Source organism: Gavialis gangeticus, unplaced genomic scaffold, assembly GCF_001723915.1.
Source record: "Gavialis gangeticus isolate Ggan-Ray unplaced genomic scaffold, GavGan_comp1, whole genome shotgun sequence".
Lineage (NCBI taxonomy): Eukaryota > Metazoa > Chordata > Crocodylia > Gavialidae > Gavialis > Gavialis gangeticus.
In genome coordinates, this window is record NW_017729024.1 from 76,055,078 (window position 1) to 76,075,235 (window position 20,158).

General features: G+C 40.6%; 1 protein-coding gene across 1 annotated transcript in view; it reads right to left on the reverse strand.

Moving 5' to 3' along the window:
* Positions 1-3,522: 3,522 nt before the first annotated feature.
* NREP (neuronal regeneration related protein) overlaps positions 3,523-20,158 on the reverse strand; it is a 43,660-nt gene continuing 27,024 nt past the window's right edge. The window contains exons 4-5 of the mRNA XM_019518221.1: positions 13,610-13,687; positions 3,523-5,207 (exon numbers count right to left, since the gene is read on the reverse strand). Coding sequence (XP_019373766.1) covers positions 5,082-5,207; positions 13,610-13,687 — 204 coding nt within the window. The 3' untranslated portion in view covers positions 3,523-5,081. The remainder of the gene's footprint in view (positions 5,208-13,609; positions 13,688-20,158) is intronic.

Below are 20,158 nucleotides of genomic sequence, written 5' to 3' on the forward strand. Positions count from 1 at the left end.
TGGTATTATGCATCCAGCCCTTTGCAGCATAAAAAAGGTCTCCTCCCTTTTCATTATGGCAGCCCTTCAGATGATATGTAAAGGCTGTCTATTTATTTAACCCTCTTCTCAGATGGTTTGCCTCACAAGCCCTTTATCATTTTTGTCACCTACCTCTAAGATGCTCTCTAGCTTCTGCATGTGCGTTTTAAAATGTGGGGATCAAAGCTGCACACAGTTCTCCAGATGGGGACGCCAGTTGATTGTCTTTCTACCTTGTAGTCAATTTACCTGTCGCACATTTCTCCAATTGGTTTCTGAGGTCATGTAATACTGCCAAACTATACTACAGTCCAGATATGCTATATCTACTGCAATCTCTTCCTTTACCTAGCTAGTTATTTTGTCAAAGAAGATTAATTGCTTTTTCATTTCTGCATATTTTTTTAATGGAGCTAAATGGTTCTTTGTTCATTTCAGCTTGGAGTCCTGCAGAAAAAAATCTGAACATTTTCAATTGAAAATTTTCAAAAAGCAGTTTGTTCTTAAAAATGTGGGTTTTCCAAATAATTCAGTTTCCTAATTTCTTTGCTAGAGCAAAGAATGTCACAAGTATTATGAATGTGATAAAATGGAATTTCCAAGTTCGCAACAGGGAAAATAGCATAAAAGTGGATTGTCATTTCATTTCACTAGAATTTAAATGGAAAGTTTTATTTAAATTGGCTTTTTTTTGTTTAAAACTCTGATCTAGATAGTAACGTTTGCATTTACTTACCTCTTCAGGAGGGTAGGTTTTTTTCTTGAATAAATGACTCTCATTTAATTGGAGTATGATATAGAAGTTGTTTTGAGTTAAATGTTCTACTGTTCTTTTGTATTGTTTGTAATGAGAAAAGAAATAGTTTGTGATTATTTTATATCCCGAAGGACCTAATTTAGATGACTCTTTTAATGAATTAACCAATGAATATAAAATAAGTTTTAACCCACAGCCAACTGATTTCTTCTGCAATAAAACTCAATCATCTGAAAAAGGTGATGCATGAGCTCACACACTAGCTTGCTGATTGGCTTGCATGGTAACCCTCTCTTTTCCTCTTTTGAATAATTTAAGCAGGATACAGTTTTGGTTTAGTTTTGAGTTAAATAATTAATTCCAAAATGGTAATAATAATTAGCACTCATAGGGCTTTTACACCTATAAATATTTTAAAAATGCTCTAGAAAATTGGGTATTATTATTTGTTTTAAAGACAAGAAATGTGAGGCAGTCAGACAAACTGACTTGCAGTGTCCCATAATACATTACATAAGAATAGAGCCCAGGTTTCCTGGTCCTGTCCACTTGCCCAAAATGCCTTCTTAAAATTGTAGTCTCATTAGTGTCAGACTTTCTATTGAACAGATATATACACATGGTGCTCTAGGAAGTCTGTGGCCCTGGTGACGAGTGACATCATCTCTATGTGGCCTCTGACCATGCTAAGGAGGGCTGCCATAGCAACACGCCATGCCACAAGCTCCTGTTCTGCACGTGCCAAATGCTGAGAAAGTGTAATGTAGCTGCCACGAGAGCAGTGGTTGGTCCATGCCAATAAGCGTAAGCAAGACTGAGAGCTTCAGAAGGGCAGTGCGAGTTGCCTGGGTGCTGGCCAAACAGCTGCTACGTAATTTTTTTTTGACATTTGGCTCATGTGGAATGGGAATCAGCAGGCAGGGCATATCTTCACAGCGGCACTCACTAGCACTGCCAGAGGCTGCATGGACACACCCTTTGTCTCTGTTTGCCTTCTTTATTATTGCACCAACAACTAATGGGTTTCTCCAATAGTTTTCTCATCCATTCTGGTATTTCTTAAAATGTCATTTGCAATTTTTCAGCAATGGCCCTGTTGGGCACTTAACACCTTTTTGGGATGTTCCAAAAATTAGTGTTGAGATGCTGTAAGCATCATAGCTCTTCTGTTTCTTGTATAAAAAGCTTCCATCAAACATGAAGTGTGAAATTGATTAAGGATTACTTCTAGTCTAGTATAGCAAGAAAGAAAATGCTTTTGCTGCCAATCGCAGTAATACTTAGCCTGCTGTTCCCAGTCAACTTATCAACTGCAGCTCTTTGTAGAAAATGTTGCCAAAGATTTTTTTTAACTGCATGCTTTAGGTACATCTTTCCTGAAATCATGAGTAATGCATCACATATGCGATCTTACTCTCCACATAGTGCAAATGGTAATTGTACTGTCCTTTTTCTTTTGACTTGTGTTTGCTGCAATTCACTGTGGAGTATGAATTCATCTGCCAAGTGGGGTAAGAAACTGCATTGAGTATAGTTTGCATGGGCCACCATGAACAATGAGTGCTCATCAGCTGGTGGCAATCAGCAGAGCTGTTTTAGGTTTATTTTTCTTTTTTCTTCTTAGGGTGGGGTGTGGAGAGGGGATTTAGATTGACAGCTGGACCCACTGACTTTGAGAGACTACTTAATCAAATCCACTAAATGGTGTTTATTCATTTCAGTAGTAATTTCGCTGTTCAATTGCTATAATGACTTTTATTGAAGCAAAATAAATATATGCTACTTGTTGTATACATAAACCCACTGGCTCCATATTTCACAGGTCTTTGTAGCTCAAGACCTGCGCTCTTGCTAAAAATGGCAACCAAAATGCAAGCTGATCCTGTCAGGAATCTCTCTCTCTCAACAGGAGCTTTGCACTTCTTTATCTGAAGCAGAAGTCAGCAACCTACAACCTGAGGAGGCATGGCTTGGGTGACATTTGGCAGCAGCAGGCTCTGCCTGCAGTACGCTGCAGCACGCTGCAACTGGAGGCTTCAGGAGAAGGGGAGCTCTCCTACACCATAGGCTCCAGCAGAGATGGGGCTCTCCCCACACCACAGCTAGGGGACAGGGAGAGGTGACAGAGGTGGCTAGGTGTACTGCCCAGTCACTTCAGACCAGGGCTAGGTCATTCTGGCCCCTGCTAGAAAACATTGCTGATGACTCCTGGGTTAAAGCAAGGCAGATGCATCATTATATAATACTTACAATTAAGCTGAACTTGTTTCAGTTCCAGCAATAACAAATATCTGGCCTGTTGAGAGAATAGTTTTTTCTATTGCTGGTTAACCTAAAAGTTTCAAGTACCATACCAGGGCACTGGACAAATGTGAACTAAAATAATGGTTTTCAGCCATTTTGAATTTGTGTTGCTCTTTGTTCCTGCTCCTGAAATGTACTTACACAAACTAGTGCAATCAGGTTGCTTCAACTGGCAGTGCCTTTAGATTTGGCATTCACTAGCTCCTTACTGCCATGACGCTTTCCTCTGCAGGTCCAAAGAGACCCCAATCCATGAGTGGCTGTCATTTTCTCAGTTCAGTCTTGTTATTCTTCATATAATGACAGCTATCATTTAGCACATAACCATTCTAACAGGATTGTTCACATGCCTAGATACTTCCAAAATAAACTGTTCCAAAAAGTCACTTGAAAGACTGGTACAAAAATATAACAATGAAGAAACACAAAGACATCATTGCTACCCTTAGAGCTTGCATATTTATTGAACAAATCCTACTAAAATAGCTAAAATACATTGGGTACTTGTAGTGCATTATTAAAGATCACATTGTTACAAAAGCCTGCATTTTCAGCAGTACACAACTGCACCTATACATAAATGCCACAACTGCTGAATACTGTTTCTTGCTCTATATACAGCACAGTTGATGTATCTAATCTATCAGAAAAGAAAATATACAGGAAAGGGAATACAGGGCATGGATGGAGGGAGAAACCCAAGAAATGCAGTGCATGCATTGGTATTAACAGTCAAAAGCGAAAACAGTTCAGAACAAGGCCTGCCCTGTAAAAGGAACAGCTAAAAGACAGAGTTATATAAAAAATTAAGGTGGGCTTTCAGACTGTGTCTAACACAACAACATTCCATGAGTAGATGATACTGCTTTTTTGTTTGTGTGTTTGTTTGTTTGTTGGTATTTCCCTGGGAGCAACTACAAAAGTGTAAGAGCCACATGTTGACAATAGTGTGGAAATAGGCTCTTTGCTTTTTACAATTTTCTCCTTCTGAAGTTGGAGGAAACAGTTATTCACGTATCACCTATGTTATTGATTTTAAGAGGACATTAAAACGTGCCTCTGTTTTCAAAAAAGCCTTTTAGAAAAGACAAAGTGTAAGAGATTTCTAAAGACCCCTGGAAAATTATTGCTCGTTTTTCTCCAAGTTAGGTGGACAGGATACAGAAAGGAGATTTTAAGTAAATTACAGTTTTGTGACTGCTCCCACTACAACTGCATATTTGTGAGTGTACCCTGATAAGGAATAGGTTCCTCTCTTTTACTCTATTAGTAGTTACTCACCTACAGCACTGAATAAGAAAGCCACACTGAAGACACAAGGAAACAAGTCAGTCCAATCTAAAGAACAACATTCAGGAAAACAAAGTACCAACACCTTCTCAGAACATGGAAATAAAAAATAACTCCATCAGAGCTACCTTGCCAAGGAGCATGTTTAAAGTCCAAAATAGCACCATTCATCAGTGTCTCAAATCCCGTGGCAGCATCACAATCACTTACCACAAGGAAACCATGAGTTTCATACTACTTCTATACATCAAAAGAGTACATGGATAAAATATAGAGCTATACAGACAATTGATGAAAATAAACTACTAGGCTTGTTACATCTAAATGAAAAAAGGGGGACTCTCAGCCTCTGCAAGAAGCAGTTAGGAATGATGGAAATGGAGAGGCAGCTGTTTACCAGTTGCATGTGAGCAGTGGAGTTTGAGTAGTGGAAGACATTGCTGTAGTCGAACCAGGCCTGAAGGCCCACCTGTAATGTTTTGTAAACATGGATTCACAGTGTGAAATTCTGAGAGCTTTTTCTTGAGTCAGAATGTTAAAAACTAGTTTTATAATACACATTTGTCCACTGTAATTCTCTAAAGCAAGGCTCAGAGTCCCATAGTTTCTTCTTACACTTGATGATTTACACAGAAACAATTCCCGATATATGACACCATGACCTCATCAAACCCATACACCATATGCAATACAAATGGAGGAATTATGATTAAAAGGAGTAGAGGGAATTGATTTTGGTGAAATGGTGTCCATAGTCATTTGGTGGAATCAGGAACAAAGCTTCAGTCTCCTTGTTCTTCTTGCGATTTACTTCTTTCGGGATAAGAAGATATCCCTGCACAGGAAGGGAAAAAAATTAGCTGCGCTTCTACAAAACCAGTTCAATGAATTCCACTCCCCCTCTTATATCCTTAGACTTTTCATGGTCTTGTAAAGTGTAGCTAACACAGTAAACAGTTTATTCAAATGTAAATATTAGTTCCATAGGAGAGACTGGATTGTTTAAGAACTACACAGAAGTCTTGGGGATTTGGATAAAAAAACCTGTCTTTACTTTTAGCTGAGTCAGTGTCTCCTACAGCTCAGGTGACTAAGTTTACAAAAAATACATCTAGTGGCCAAACTGGGAAGCTTTGCTGCTGCCTGGAACATGTAAAGAAGTATACCATTTGAGTAGGATCTTGGGTAGGGCTTATGCTTTAAGCTACAAGTCTCCCCTCGGTTCACCATTCTGCCTAGGAAATGTGGATTCTACACTTCAAAAAATGGTTCTGCCTTCCTCCAAAATACCCGGCTAAATCTCTGGTCCAGTTTTAAAGCAGGTCTGTTTCCTCCCCACCCATCTCTGGAGCAACTCTTAATCCTGTAAGTATACGTTAGGAGCAGTCCTTTGCCTTTCCAACTTCAGGAATTGCAAACAACTCATCCCCCACACAGGACTATAAAGGGATGGAGAGGTGACTTCTTGAACCTATCCAATCACACACATGTACCTCTGCAAGAGTCAGGGGCCATCTAGGCCTGAATCTGTACCTGAACATTTTGCACAAGAAACTGTTTAACATATGAACTCATATTTACATAAATTGTGTTTGCTAGATGGCTAATTACCTGAGTTGCATATACAAACAACCAAAATGTGTTAAAAAAATCATGAAGGCAAAACTTGGTACCACACATTTATGAATTGGGTTGTTATTCAAAAAGAAAATAATTCAGTGTTTTTACACCAAGTGCCTCTTTATGGCAAGCTGTTTCATGACACCAGACATTTGTTTAAAAATGGAAGCCAGGAACACAGAAAATTAAGGTTAAAAATTCTATCTATGAAATGTTTGTGGTGGGAGGGATAACCCCAGGCTCCATTTTATTGTTGCATCTGCTGTAGTATATAAAAAGTTGAGTTATAAAAGATCACCTTGTTATTGTAGCATACCTTTTAGAGCTTAGGACTCTCAAGCAAGGCAGCAGCACCCTGGGGTGCCTAGAGCACCTTTTTACAGGTTCTGCAGGGTGCCATGCAATGTTAGCACTGTTAGGTGTACAAACCTGATTCACAAGATACATCCAGAAATTTCAAATAGGCATCCCAAGTATTAAAACATTCTGATCCATTGTCATCTTTATGAGTAGTTTGCAATATAAGAATTGCTCTATTATTTTTCTGTAGTTAAAAAAAGAAAAATGACCTGACTTTGAGGCTACCGAGGAGTAACTTAAGTCTAAAAAGGTTGAGAACCACTGCACCGAGTGTCTTTCCAGTGCTACTTTAATGAAAAGACCATTTATCCTTCTCTCACTGGCCCAGCAAGATGTAACGTAACATCCCATCACTGAGTCCATGCTATTAAAATAGTGCAATGTTAGTGATGTTATTTTGGCTTTTCCCCATTAACTACAGCACAAAATATTTAACACCCCAAGGGCCCAGGTACCAATTCACCAAAGCCTTTTCAAATGTGCTTAAGAGTCTATCCCTACTTAGCAAAGCAATAAAGCATTTGCTTAACCCCAGATGAAGGTCTCAAAGCTAAGCACGTGTTTAACTGTTTCATTGAACAGAAATACCTTGCCAGATTGGGCGCTTTAACTGTAAGCTACATAAAATTACTAACATGCCATAGACTCAGTCATAGAGAAGTAGGGCTGGAAGGGATCTCCAGAGTTCATCTACTCCAAACCTTCCCCTGAGGCAGAATCATCCTATCCAAACCAACCCATACAACCATGATCTAAACTCTACATAAGACTACCCTCAACCCACAGGTAAAGCAGGGGAACCATGACAACCAATGACAACATTTTAGAAGCAAGACAATATATGCTCAAGAGGTCCTGGGCAGAAAGCCCAGGAACCCCCACTTCAGAAGCAGCCAACCCCTCCTCCCCCCCCAGTCCATAGCAATCTGACCATGGGGTAAAATTCCCTCCTAACCCGAGATATGGCCAGTCTGACCCTGAGTGGAGGGGCAAGACCCTCTAGCCAGGATCCTCTGGCTTTGCTCCTAGCAGGAGAATTAGCACACCAACTGAAGTCCGCAGCCTTAGCTTTAGCCACCAACCAATGCCTCTGGGGAGGCTTAAAATCATCCTGACATATAGCAGAAAAAAAGGGGGAGGCAGGAGCAACCAGCAAAGCCCAGAAGCATGGAAAATACCCATGGCAGAAAATGCCATCCTTTCATGGAGGAAAGGAACGCTGATTATTAATTGTTGGAAATGATCAAAACGCTGTTCTGTTTTGTTTGTGTTTTTAGAAAGAGATCATAAGTAAAAGCATGAGCCATCTCAATTAGGAAAATGTTCGGACAAAAGAGTACTACAAAATAGCATAGCATTTTTGGAAGCTTTCATAAGAAACCAAAGTCATTGTTAGTATAAATTGACTTTTTTGAATTCAGTCTTTTTGACAAGAAAAGTATAAAATTCAGGAATCACAAAGAATTACCATAAAGAATCTCCAGGAACAGAATAAGCACACGCACACACGTCTCGTGATTTGAAAATGTACTATTGTGAGCCGATTTCTTTTTCCTGGCCTCAAAGCCAACAAAGCTGTAATTTATATCAGATTTTCCGTGTTAAATGTATTCAGTTGCTCTGAGAATTCAGCTATTCCATTACTTTCCCACTGCCTCAATTCAGATTGGAACCCAGCAACAGGCTAAATTCTGCTTTACAACTCCCATAAGCACACACCCAAAGCAATAGTCAGCAATATCCTCAAGTCTTTACTCAAGGGCAAGAATACCTTCTCCTTTAGACCAATTTTGGCTGCAGGAGAATAAAGGACTCTGAATGTATGAAAAGCCCTTGCTAGGGAGCAGCAGAACCTGCATGTGGGAGGGACTGGGATCATGAGCAAATGTATCTGACTGCATCAAGGGAAGAAGTATTGAGCAGGGGCTCATGTTAGGTCATATGCTGGGAGCAAGTATACAGACACTCTATAGCGCTGCGGAAGGAAATACACCCATTTTCTCTTCTTGATTTTACAGACTGGCTACTTAGGTATGACAAAGAAAGAGAATTCTTTCCTGTCCTTGCTAGAACAAAACAGGAGTTTTGTCTAAGAACTTCAGAATCAAGCTCTTCTTGTTGAGGCCCAGTGACTACACATTCTCTTAACAGAAAACTCAGTCACTTCACAAATGTTTTTGCTTTAAAAAAAAAAAACAAAAACAACTAAACACTAATTTGTTACTTGTTGATCATTACAGGATATGGGGGGGGGGAAAAAAACTAGAAACTTACACATGCACACACACAAACCAAAGGTCTGGGCAAGTTTCCAAAAGCATTGTGTTGAGCAGTTCCTTTTCAGCTGTGAAAACAATCTCAGTCCTGAATTTCTGCCACATAATCATAAGATAAAAAATCCCATGTGACCTTTCTGGGTCTGGAAATATGTTCCCATTATTAAATATATCCCTTTATACTTGCTAGTTGCATGAGAAAAAAATATCTTTTAACCTGAAATCAGAAGCTCAAAAACTGTTCAGTATTATGTCAATATTTCAGGCTGTTTTGGATTGCTTAAGAGTCCACAAAACTGTTCAGTTGAAGGCCTCAGCACTTTCCCCAAATTATTTTGACTAATTTTATAAACCTGATGAAAGAATTAGATTCTGAACATACTGTTTCAGATAAATGTGATACTCTGAAGGATGTCAGAGTGTAAATGTCTAATACTAGGCTTAGTTTTGAAACAATTATCAAAAATAAATTAACAATGGTCCTAAATATTTATTCTCCAAGTATATGCAGATTACCTTTGAACCACTTACTGATGCAAATATACCCAAATGAAAAAGCTGGAATCCAATCAAGCCAAGAAGAAATTACAATGCAGTATTTCTGTCCATCTCAGAATCCATTAGTCATTTGGTTATTTTTTTTAGGCCTGGGTAAAATGATGAAATATCTCCAGATTGCAAGAAGCTTGGAATAACTGCTCCTTCATATATCCACGTGCACTGCTGTGCTGTTCCTTTACTGACCCACTTACAGTTTCAACCTTGGGCTGCAGAAGCAACTTGGTATAAAGGTGGATGTTGATCCAGGAAAACCTTCATGGCAAGAGTTACCAACCTGGATAGCGTGAGTGCTAGGGCTGCGCAAATTGTTTGCCAAGTGTTTAGTTTCAAAGCTGTTTTGACGTGTTTCGAGCTCGAAACAGCGAAAACAAAATGAAACAAAAACCATTGAAACAGCTTTGAAATGAAATGAGGGCACTTGAAGCAGCCCAGTGGTGGGAGGCAGGGGAGAGAGCCAGGGCTGCAAGCCGAGCAGCACCGCAGCCCCAAGTAGCTCAGCCCTAGCTCTCCCCGCGTCCCACCGCGGGCTGCACTCCGTGCGGCTGGTGGAGCTGATCGGAGCACAGCCCTGGCTCTGCCTGCTTCCCATCACCAGGCTGCGTTCTGAGCGACATCGCAGCCCCATGAAGCTCAGCCCAGCGGCGGGAGGCAGAGCACAGCCCCGGCTCTTCCCACCTCCTGCTGCTGGGCTGCTCTCTTTGGCTCCGCCAGCCCCACATCGGAGCACAGCCCCAGCTCTGCCCACCCCCCACCACCACTCTCCCACTGCTGGGCTGAGCTCCTTGGGGCTGGCAGAGCCAATCGCAGCACAGCTTGGTGGCACGAGGCAGGGAGAGCCAGGGCTGTACTCCACCTCCCACCACCAGGTTGAGCTCCATGGAGCCTGGTGCTGGGCACGGGCTGCGCCCAGTGCCGGTCCCAGGTGGCAGCGGCAGCCTGCTGTCATCTGGCACAGATCCAGAGGCCTGCACCCTCAGAAGGAGTCCAGCACAGACCCACAGCCCTCCCAGGGGTGCGAGGCCCTGGATCTGCAGGCCTAACAGGAGGCTGCCACTGCCAGCAAGTGTCATGAATTTTGCTTTCAAGACTTTAAGGTGTGGAGGTCTCAGAAACTGCACCTATCTCCTTGAAACTTGGCAGGCTTCATGCCCTCAGAAGGGACTACCATCCCTGCAGTTTGCATCCAAAACAGGCAACAATGACAACATTTTAGGCATTTTCATGATTCCCTGTTATAGCCTATGGATGAAATGACAAAACAGGCCAAAACAGCAAAACAGTTTCAACTAAACGAAATGGGACAGTGCTTCAAAACGAAACAAAACACTCTGTCCCTTTGAAACTGCAAAAGGGACATTGAAATGAAACAATGGTGTTTTGCATAGCCCTAGCGAGCACACCCATTTAGTGATCTGTAATGTTTTTTCTATTAGGGCCTTGGCAGACTTTACATTTGTTGCACGCTATATAGGAGTTTCCTGTAGCACATCACAACTAGGGACCTAACTAAATTGCAGCAGAAGTTTGTAGCACAGCAGCGCCTTTAATCTCACTCTTCTCTTCGCTACCGCCACCCACCTCCCAGCTGAGTGCCCGTGAAGCAATTAATGCCACAGTTTTGTCTCAGCCACTCTGCAGCAGGGGAGAACGCGCAGCAAGAAGAGCAAAATTAAGAGGGCCACAGCACCACGAACCTCCACCACAACTGAGGTAGGTCACTAATTATAATGTATCAGAAACTGATCTGCCACAAAGATAGTGGATCCAAAACAAAGAAGTGATTGTTTCAAAGACCAAGTTTTTTGTCTTGTCAGGACAAATTTAACATATGACCAGATCACAAGCCATGCCCCCCCACCTCTCCCACAGTGCTCTGCTCCCCTTCTAAGGGAGGGCAAGTGGCTCCATGACAGATCACCAGCAAGCTGTCAGTGTGGCTTGCTGGCTGCCCTGTCCCCATTGCCCCTTGCAGCAACAGGGACAGGGTACTGTGACAGTAACAAGGACTGCCTGGGTGGGAAAACCACTGTTTCCGCACTCTCAGCAAGCCCAATAGCTGAGAACTTTAATGGGTTCCAGAGCAGCCTACATCTTAATCAGCTGAGCAGGCAACTGTGTTAGTGAGCCCCTCCAGCTCACTGACAGGCTCCCCTAGGGCAAAGGGAGCCAAGGAACAGCGCCCTATTAAAGAGCAAGCCTTTGTGGCAACTTTGTTGTCCCCAGCCAGGGAGCATGGACCGTGTGGCCACTTGTAGCACTTTATTTTTTGTAGTTACAAACTTTGTAGCACTATAAAAATAATATATCTGTCCGGATCCTCAGAGGTCCATGCAGCTATAGAATTAATTTCATATACATGTGTCCAAGCTATGAAAAAGCAGTACTTCCTGCAATAGCACCCCTTAAACTAGCATTGCTACTGGCCTACTTGGCTGAACTTTGAAAGTATTCTGAATGCAGTAATGATAATACTTCCATACATGCTACTTTAGAAACTCTGCAAGCTCACATATAAAGACAATCTTCAAATCTCATAAGTGGACCAGAAATCTATGCATGTTAAATGAACAAGTTACTACAAAACAAGCTAGTGTGCAAAATTGCAGAGCATTAGCTACTCTGCTAACTGCCCTTGTGCACACTCTTATACTGCATTAAATGCAAGATATTCCATTTTATTCACTTCATTCTCATTCAGCGATTTGCATTTACCACAGGGTAAGAATGGAAGTAAGCACTTATCACAGAATAAGCACTGTGCTGTAAATATGCACTCTAGTTTACTCCACAGTAGGCATATCTAGCTTACCCCGCAGTAAGCAGTTTTTATGCCAGCATCAACACGTGCAGGTGTTACAGTGCAGTAAAACTGACTGGCAGGTGTGTGCGGACTGACTTGGGACTAAAGTTAATCTACTACTGAATTTAGACCCAAGTCAGTCCACACACAAGGGTTACTGCACAGTAACACATCTACATTTGCCTTACTGCACAGTAACTACTCGGGGCATAAATTTGCTAACTGCATCATGCATCATCAAGTCAGCATAAGTCACCATAGTTACTGTGCAGTACAGGTACACTTGTGTAGACACGCACCCATACTGCACAGTAATTTTTGGTTACTGCACACATGTAGATGTGCCAAAAATTGCTCGTGCCACTATACCTTAAATAGAAGTTTCAAATTTCCTTAAAATAAAAAAAAAGGGATGGAAAACATACTATTAACCAGATGGGACAGCAACATTTTCTTCACAGGAATTCTGTCTCGATAGTAATAGAAACATAATAAAAACAGTTTTCCATTTTCTCTCCTCTTTGCTTACTTGCCAATTTTGCTGCCAGATTTTGAGTCATTAACAAAGAAGAATATGGAAATGAAACAAATATGTTCAGTGGTTTTTGAATAACTCCTTTATTTTACTACTCAAATTTCATGTCCAATTTGGGGTTTATCAAACCAGTAATGACGACAAAGAAAAATCATTTAAATCATCAGATATACCATACATTCTGTGTTTGTGTTAACAATATTTGTACTGTCAAACATGACCGATGTGCCTTTAATTACATTGTGCAGTTGTCACGGAGGCAGGTAAGACATGAACACAAAAATCTGAAAGAAATAAAAAAAATAGTTGTTTCTCCTTTTACTATAGTTTAGGAACCCTTCAGACTGTTGCCTCTTTCTTTATATTGTTGAAGTGGTATTGCCAACACCAAGCATTCAAAACTCATGAGTCAAGCCCAAAAAACCCACAAGGCTAGCCTAAAATACATGAGTGCTTGAAAACTAATAAATTTGGGGTTCTTTTGCCTTCTGAAGCTACTAAGGTACATGTTTTCAAGCTTTTCTTTGGCAACTCTGAGGGATAAAAACTTTTTATTTTTAAATGAAATCTGAGATTTCCATGTAACTGCCTGACTCAGGGTCCTTGAGGCTTTAAGAAAAATAGTGAGCATAAGATGAAACTTGTGAGATAGTCAACTCACATGATTTTACTTTTTAAGGCAATCATAAAATAAATGTAATGAACATTCACAGTCCTTCATTTTATATACAACTCTCAATCTTAGGGCATGGGCTAAAGAAACAAGCTACTGCAAGGTAAGTTGGGTGTGAGTTTACTGCTCATCAGCTACTCCAGGGGTGGCCAACCTGTAGCATAATTGCCAAAAGGGGAATGGACTGCTTATGCATTTAACTTACAGCAAATCGGGGAGGGGGCAGGCAGCACAGCAGCAGACAGGATAGGAAGCAGAGCAGCAGATTGGGCAGACGAAGCAAAACAGAGTGGCGGAGGAAGTTCACACTCTACCTTATCTCACAGCAACTTATTTGGATAGCCACATCCTTAGTGAAGTGCTTGTTACATTAAAGAAAACTAGTTAAGTGTAATTATGTAATTAACTTTACCTTAGGAAATCCTCCATCTCCTTGGCTGGTTGGAAAGAGATTCTGGTTAACCCAAACTGTTAACCTTGGCTGATAAACCTGTAGCAACACAAATATATAACATTTCTTATAAAGGAGAGATGCTATGCAATCACAATGTTTTAGAGCAGCCTTCTTCCATTCAGCAAAGCTCAACTGCAGTCCAGTTTTTGCTCCAGAGACGGAATGAGATTCTACTGTTATTTACACCACCACAAATCTGTGGATTTATCCTGATCATGTTAATCTAGGATAACCATGGAAGCAGGACCAAGTCCAAGGGTACATTAAACATATACTAGGTATTACTTTGCATGGGTGTTCCATTTTAGTCAACCCATCTGTATCCTTGAGGGGACGGAAGAATAGGGAGAGAATGGAAACACTAAAACATATGACAACCTTACTTTCAACACGGTTTTATTGATATCTGAATAAAGAAACGTGCACATTAGCCTCTTGACAATGAAAAAATAAAAGCATAATCCATTATACAGCAATTGGCACACCTTCCCTCTCCACAGGTGAAGAAAAGAATTCCAGGTAGAAGGCAAGCTAGTATTTTGTAGTCACACATTTAAGATCATTACAGTAAAATAGGTTTAGATGTACCTTAAAAGAAATTAAGAGTTTTTGAGGAGTTTTGTTTGGGTTTTTTTTTTAAAGAAACTTCCCTATAGAAAATTCTGATGGAAAGTAGGAGAGGCAGAAGGCATCAGCCCTTGGGAGCCAAAGAAACCTAACCTGGCAGGAATTAATGCCAAAGTGCAGTTTCAGAAACTACTGCTTTTGGGACTGTTAGATGTTGATATTTCCTATTTTACAGTTCTCACTCAAGACAGAACACTGTCTCCCCATTTACAAATTATCCATTTCTTCCCACCTCTCCCCTGCTCTCAGCTAGTTCCTAGGTATTACTGCAATATATATCTTAAAATAAGTCTATTCCCAATCTAAGGCACCTCTTCACTTCTACAGACTTTCCCATTTCAACTCTGAACTAGTGGGAAAATCGTACAAAATCTGATCAAAATTAAATCATTCAGATGTTACACAACGTATTATGTTACATGTGTCTTTTTACAGAACAGAGATTATCTTTCCAGGAAATGTTTTGGAATTTATATATGCAATGATATACTATGGACAGAGGTAAAAGCTATAATAGGCGATCAGGTCTATTAAATTTATATAAAACCACAGAGCTGCCCCTATGTATGGGCAGTATGTGTGTCATGCCCTCTTTCTTCTGTTTTCAAATCCTCTTGTTCTTTCACAATGTCATGCTCAGAGGACTTGCAGAGCCATGACTGACATTCTGGCAAAAGAAGAACTGGGATGGCCAACTCCCATTGTTGTACTCTTGCAGATTACCTTCTATGTCCATCACCATGTACATCTGGCCCTCCAAAAGCCATCAAACACTCTAGAAGGACTATTTAAGGAGGGTCATTACATTTCTTGATGGCTGAAGACACATAGTGGAAATACAATTTCAGCAGTCCTTTAAAAATGCACTGCCTATTATGGCTTACTGCTTTTAGAGTTAACCGATCAGGACTAGGTATAGTTCAGAGTCAATTAGTTTAAATTTTAGAGACTAAAGGAATTCTGATTTAACAAAAGGACATATATACATACACATACACACACACATACACACGTGCATGCACTGCTCTCTGTATCTGTGTTCATTAATTAGCCTGCCTGATGTACAGCATGCATATGATTGCATTGGATCTGGTTTGGGGATGAGGCAGCCTGCACTGTACCGTGGCATGCTTGTGGGCACTGCTGGCAATCACAGCAAGTTTATCTTGCAGACACAGATAAAGTGCAATTTACATCAGTGACAAATTTAGCCCTGATCACCTATTTAATATCAGGTGCATTTTAAAACTGAGAAGGAATGTTATTATTTTATAGGATCACACATCTGAGATTATTAGGGTGTGGACAAAGGTAGCACCTGAAACATTTCCGAGCTTAACAGGCTAGAAAATTACTCAAAAAGGTATAATTTCAGTCATGGGGTATACATACACCCCTGCGGTGTCCCCTTCCTACAATGCTTCAAATCTCTAGCCAGGAGGTGCTACAGTCCCCAAACAGGATAGAGGAATGGAGCCGTTACTGCCATTCCACAACTCCCCACCCCTCAGCAGGGAGACTGCAAGGAGGAAGGAATGGAGCTAATACATCAATGCCCTATCCTGCTCTCCAGCAAGAGCCCAACAATGTCCCAGGTGCTAAAGTGATGTCTGGGACCTGGCAGCGATGCCATGGAGGGGACCCAGAAGAGCACTCTAAGTGCTCTGGGACCCTGCAGTGGCAGCCCAGGATCCAGCAGCTCTGCCCCAAGTGCTGGGGTCCTGGGAGTGGCTAGTCAGCCTGTCTACCCTGCAAAGAATTCCACTCCTCTCTGGTGGAGTGGGGGGAGAAGGCAGCTGAGAATGGAGTATTGTGGGATTTCTGAAGGACCTATGAACAGATGTAACAAAAAAGGACACTTCAAAAACAGCAGCTCATGTCAAGAGGTACAGTTCTGGAGTGCTTTAGCCACTTTTGGAATGTTTCAAAGGGCACATATGTCTGCATAGCTGGCCCTCCATAGTGATTAAAGGTGCCTGAAATGCTTTGAGTTGTCTGTCCATAGTCTTACAGTAAACAATAGAATCACATACTCACTGGAGAAATTATCAACATATTCTTCAGAAACTCTTTCCTCTAAAATTCTGAGCTTCTGCAAAGTGTGAAGGAGGAGAGGATTTTAAGCATAAAACCTGCTGTAATAAAACTCCCTACCAGTTGTCACAGCCAAACAGCACTGTCTACTGGTGAAAGCATCAAGCTGAGTTGCATGTGCTGCATTTTAGTCTTTGGTTTTCTGTACACTCTCAACCAAATCCCTGAATACCGCTGCAATTTTTGCAAAACAGGGCTAACTGGTTGTCTTGTGAGGAATGATCAATGCATTTTAAAAAGTTGGCTGCTTGCAATCTTCTAGTAGACGGCACTATTTAAGCACCAGACACCAGTATTAAGCTAGTATTGATTTTGTCTGATGTTTTTGTTATTCATGAAAAACTTAAAACTACATTCATTTTTTAAAGTATTATAAAGATAATTCTCCAGGTTGTTGCAGCATCTCCCATCAATTCAAGATAATGTGGGTATGAATTCTCATGCTATGTTTTACTTTGTAGAGAAGTATCATGTGAACAACTAGCAAGACTAGCTCACCTTTTTATCAAAGGAGATGCCCAGATCATAAGGTACATACTTATACATTTATCCAGGCAGAATGTAAGCACAAGTCAATTGATTACAATATTACTCACCACTGAAAATGTTAGCTTTCAATTCTTTCTAGCATCATTTGGTAAAACTTTGGAGTTTAGTTCCAAATTAACCTTTGGAACATATTAGCATTGAAGGTAGCAGCTCAGCAAGATTCCCAAAATATTTGGACTTCCATATGAATAATGGGGACATCCAAAACTGATGTAATATGCTTGCTTTTATTTAGGGTTAGAAGGGTACCTCTTGCTTTAAGCAATAGCTCATCTCTTTCTTCAAAAGAATGAAATGTAATTTTCTCTAAGGACAGGTTATTCCATAAACCTTTAGGATTTCCTGCTTTTTTTAAACATCTGAATCTTAAAATCTGGGGAAGACTTCATGCTTTACACATTCACCATGCCATACAAAACTTAGTAAGATTCATTACATCCCCTCTACAACTACAGAGATGCACAGACGTACCGTAATATAAATACATTGAGAGCGCCTGCAAACAGCATACAGTAGTTCAGGCAACCTGATTTTAATGGTTCAGGCCAGCTACCCAGTGAAATAAAAGGGAAATTCCAATACAATGTAAATGCTTACAGCAGTCCAGATTCCCAGTGTCCAGGGCGCACATTATATTTTCATTCATTGGCATTTGTTTATATGGTTCCTCTAACAATGAAGACTTGTCTTAAGCAGCAAGGAAATCAGGATTCAAATGCCAGGATTACTAGGGAACAAGCTGAGCAGAAGCTAAAGTTTTTGCTAGTCCAACATAATGTATAAATAAATGCAGCATATTTTCCATTTGACTTAGACTGAAAAAGTTTCAGTGTTTAGTAATAGGGGTAAAAATAATCTACCAAATCTCAGCCACAAGCCACACAAGTGGGTCTACACTTGTAAACATTTTGTTAGGCATGAGCCCAATCTATCAGTTAACTTCCCCATAATCATAGACTTCATTCTTTTTCAGCAAAACCATGTGACACACTAAGCAGCCTACCAAACATCCTTAGTAAATTAGAAAAAGGAAACTATTGATCTAAGAATGTGTGTATGAAGTCTTTCACTTGTCTGGGGGTTGACCTCAATGGGAGCTTACTAAGAACTTAAGTTTCAACTTTGTTTCTGTGTTTTAAAACTTTCATTTTCACAAATATCCTTTAAAAAAGAAAGCTAAAGGCTGAGCAACACGTAGCCCAAGTTATCAGTGACAGCAGACTTAGGGGCATAATACTATTTTCTCTACCCCATTTAGAAGGAGACGTACTTAGGAAGTAGAGTGTAAGCCCTTTTTTTCCTCACCCAATTCAAGAAGCATGAAAACTGACAATCCTCTTAATACTACAGCAAGGACTACGTTCAACCCAAACCAGCAAAGCCCCAAATCTTTTGCTTATTTCTTTACTTTGAGGTATTTTTCCCTTATGTACCTCCCCCCACTTTAAAAGCAGTAATTACTGAGAACTCGAGATCCCTGACAGTACTTGCAAGACATTTTTAACAGGGCTGAAATATATCTACACAGTCGAGCCACGAAGAGGTGCTGAAGTAAAATTCTTGCTTCCAAGGCCTAAGTCTGATGAGTTTAGATTTAGTACTTTTCAAATGCTGCCTAGATCCAACCAGCAAGAAACAGGAATTTCAACATCTCCCTCAAACACACACTTTACTATTTATCAGACAGCTTCAACGTGCACATTCTTGTTAAGCATGTCTCCGATTTCTTCCAGGCCTCTTGAATTTCAAGAAACAATAAAGAAAGTATTTAAAGTTACTACTTACTATCTTCTTCTGAACTATAACTGAATTCTTGTACTCAGAGGTCCTAATCTCTGAAAAGCATGCAAGAGTTCACATACTACTGCAGAGCCTGGAATTCTTTGGGACATAATGCTGTGCTACATTCCACACTCACCCCTTTTTTGTCTCACCCATTAAATCTGACTGCTGTAAAAGCAAAAGTTGCCAGCTCCTTGAGGACCTGCAGGTGATTTCAAGATTATTCCACTCAAGTGATAGAATAAAGAATAGGTTTAAAGGAGCTGCTCCAAAAAAATACTGATTCTACTTTATACTCAGAAGCCCGCAACAGCAGGATTAAAAGGCCATTTTCTTTCCTCCAGTACAAAAAAAGCTCAAAATGGAACTTAAACTCTTTGAAAGAGAAGAAAAGAAGGGAGGGGGGTCTGTTCTGCAGGATCCCACACAGTCCCCGAGGTGCACCTCTGCCAATCCAAATCCCATGATTCCATAGCAAGGATTGTACTCCAGGATGCGTGGGAAGCAGCTCTTCTATCGGGCATGCTGTCTTGTGAACCTAGCAGGTTTCCTTTCAATGAAAAGCACAGATAAACTCCTAACAGCATTCACCTGGAGACCTGCATTCCCTTGAAAGTGGTTCAGAGTTTGTGTGCAGTGCAAACAGTGCATCACTAATGGCATCACAGCTCCTAAAGGGAAAGTTATGAATTATTTTCTCTTGGGACAACCTCAGCATCATGGGAGGTGTCTGACATTTCCCTTCGGAATTTGATTGTTTTTTCCATGCACTTTCTTTTGGAGAAAAAAACTGTGGGCACAACAACCTGTGAGGCAGGACCAGTGAACTACAACAGTTTCCTAAGGAGAAGGACCTTACTACATAATGTCTGATATTTCTGTTTTTTTCCAGCTCTGGTAGTTTTTCCCCAAAATCATCTTGAGCTGCACTAAAAACTCCACTGACTTCAATGGGAAATTCTGCTTAAAAACTGATGGTCCATTATTTTCCAAAACATAGCTGTCAAAAAAATAAAAACTAAAAAATTCTAATACTGCTATTTGAACAGAAGGGAAATTTTTAAAACCAATTCAAGGGAAAAATCTGAAGGTAAGTTTGCACCTGCTTGATGCTTACAGTCAGCTGGGGTTGTGTCATTCATTGACTTCAAATGGGAAAAAAAAACTTGTTTAATTCTCAACACTTTTACAAATCCTTCTGTATTGACTATAGTGATTGGCATCACATAAGGGCATACAGGCAGTCCTTGACTTACAACGTTTCAAGTTACAATGTTTCGCACTTACAACATTTATAAATTGACATGCAGTTTCAACTTTATGAGGTCAGTTTCGACTTTATGACGCTTGATCCAGTGCAATGCCACACCAGTGAAAAAGTTCGCTGCATCGCTCATCTCCCTGGAGAACATCTGTCCAAACTTCCTTGGACACCTTCTTTAAGAAAGCAGACAA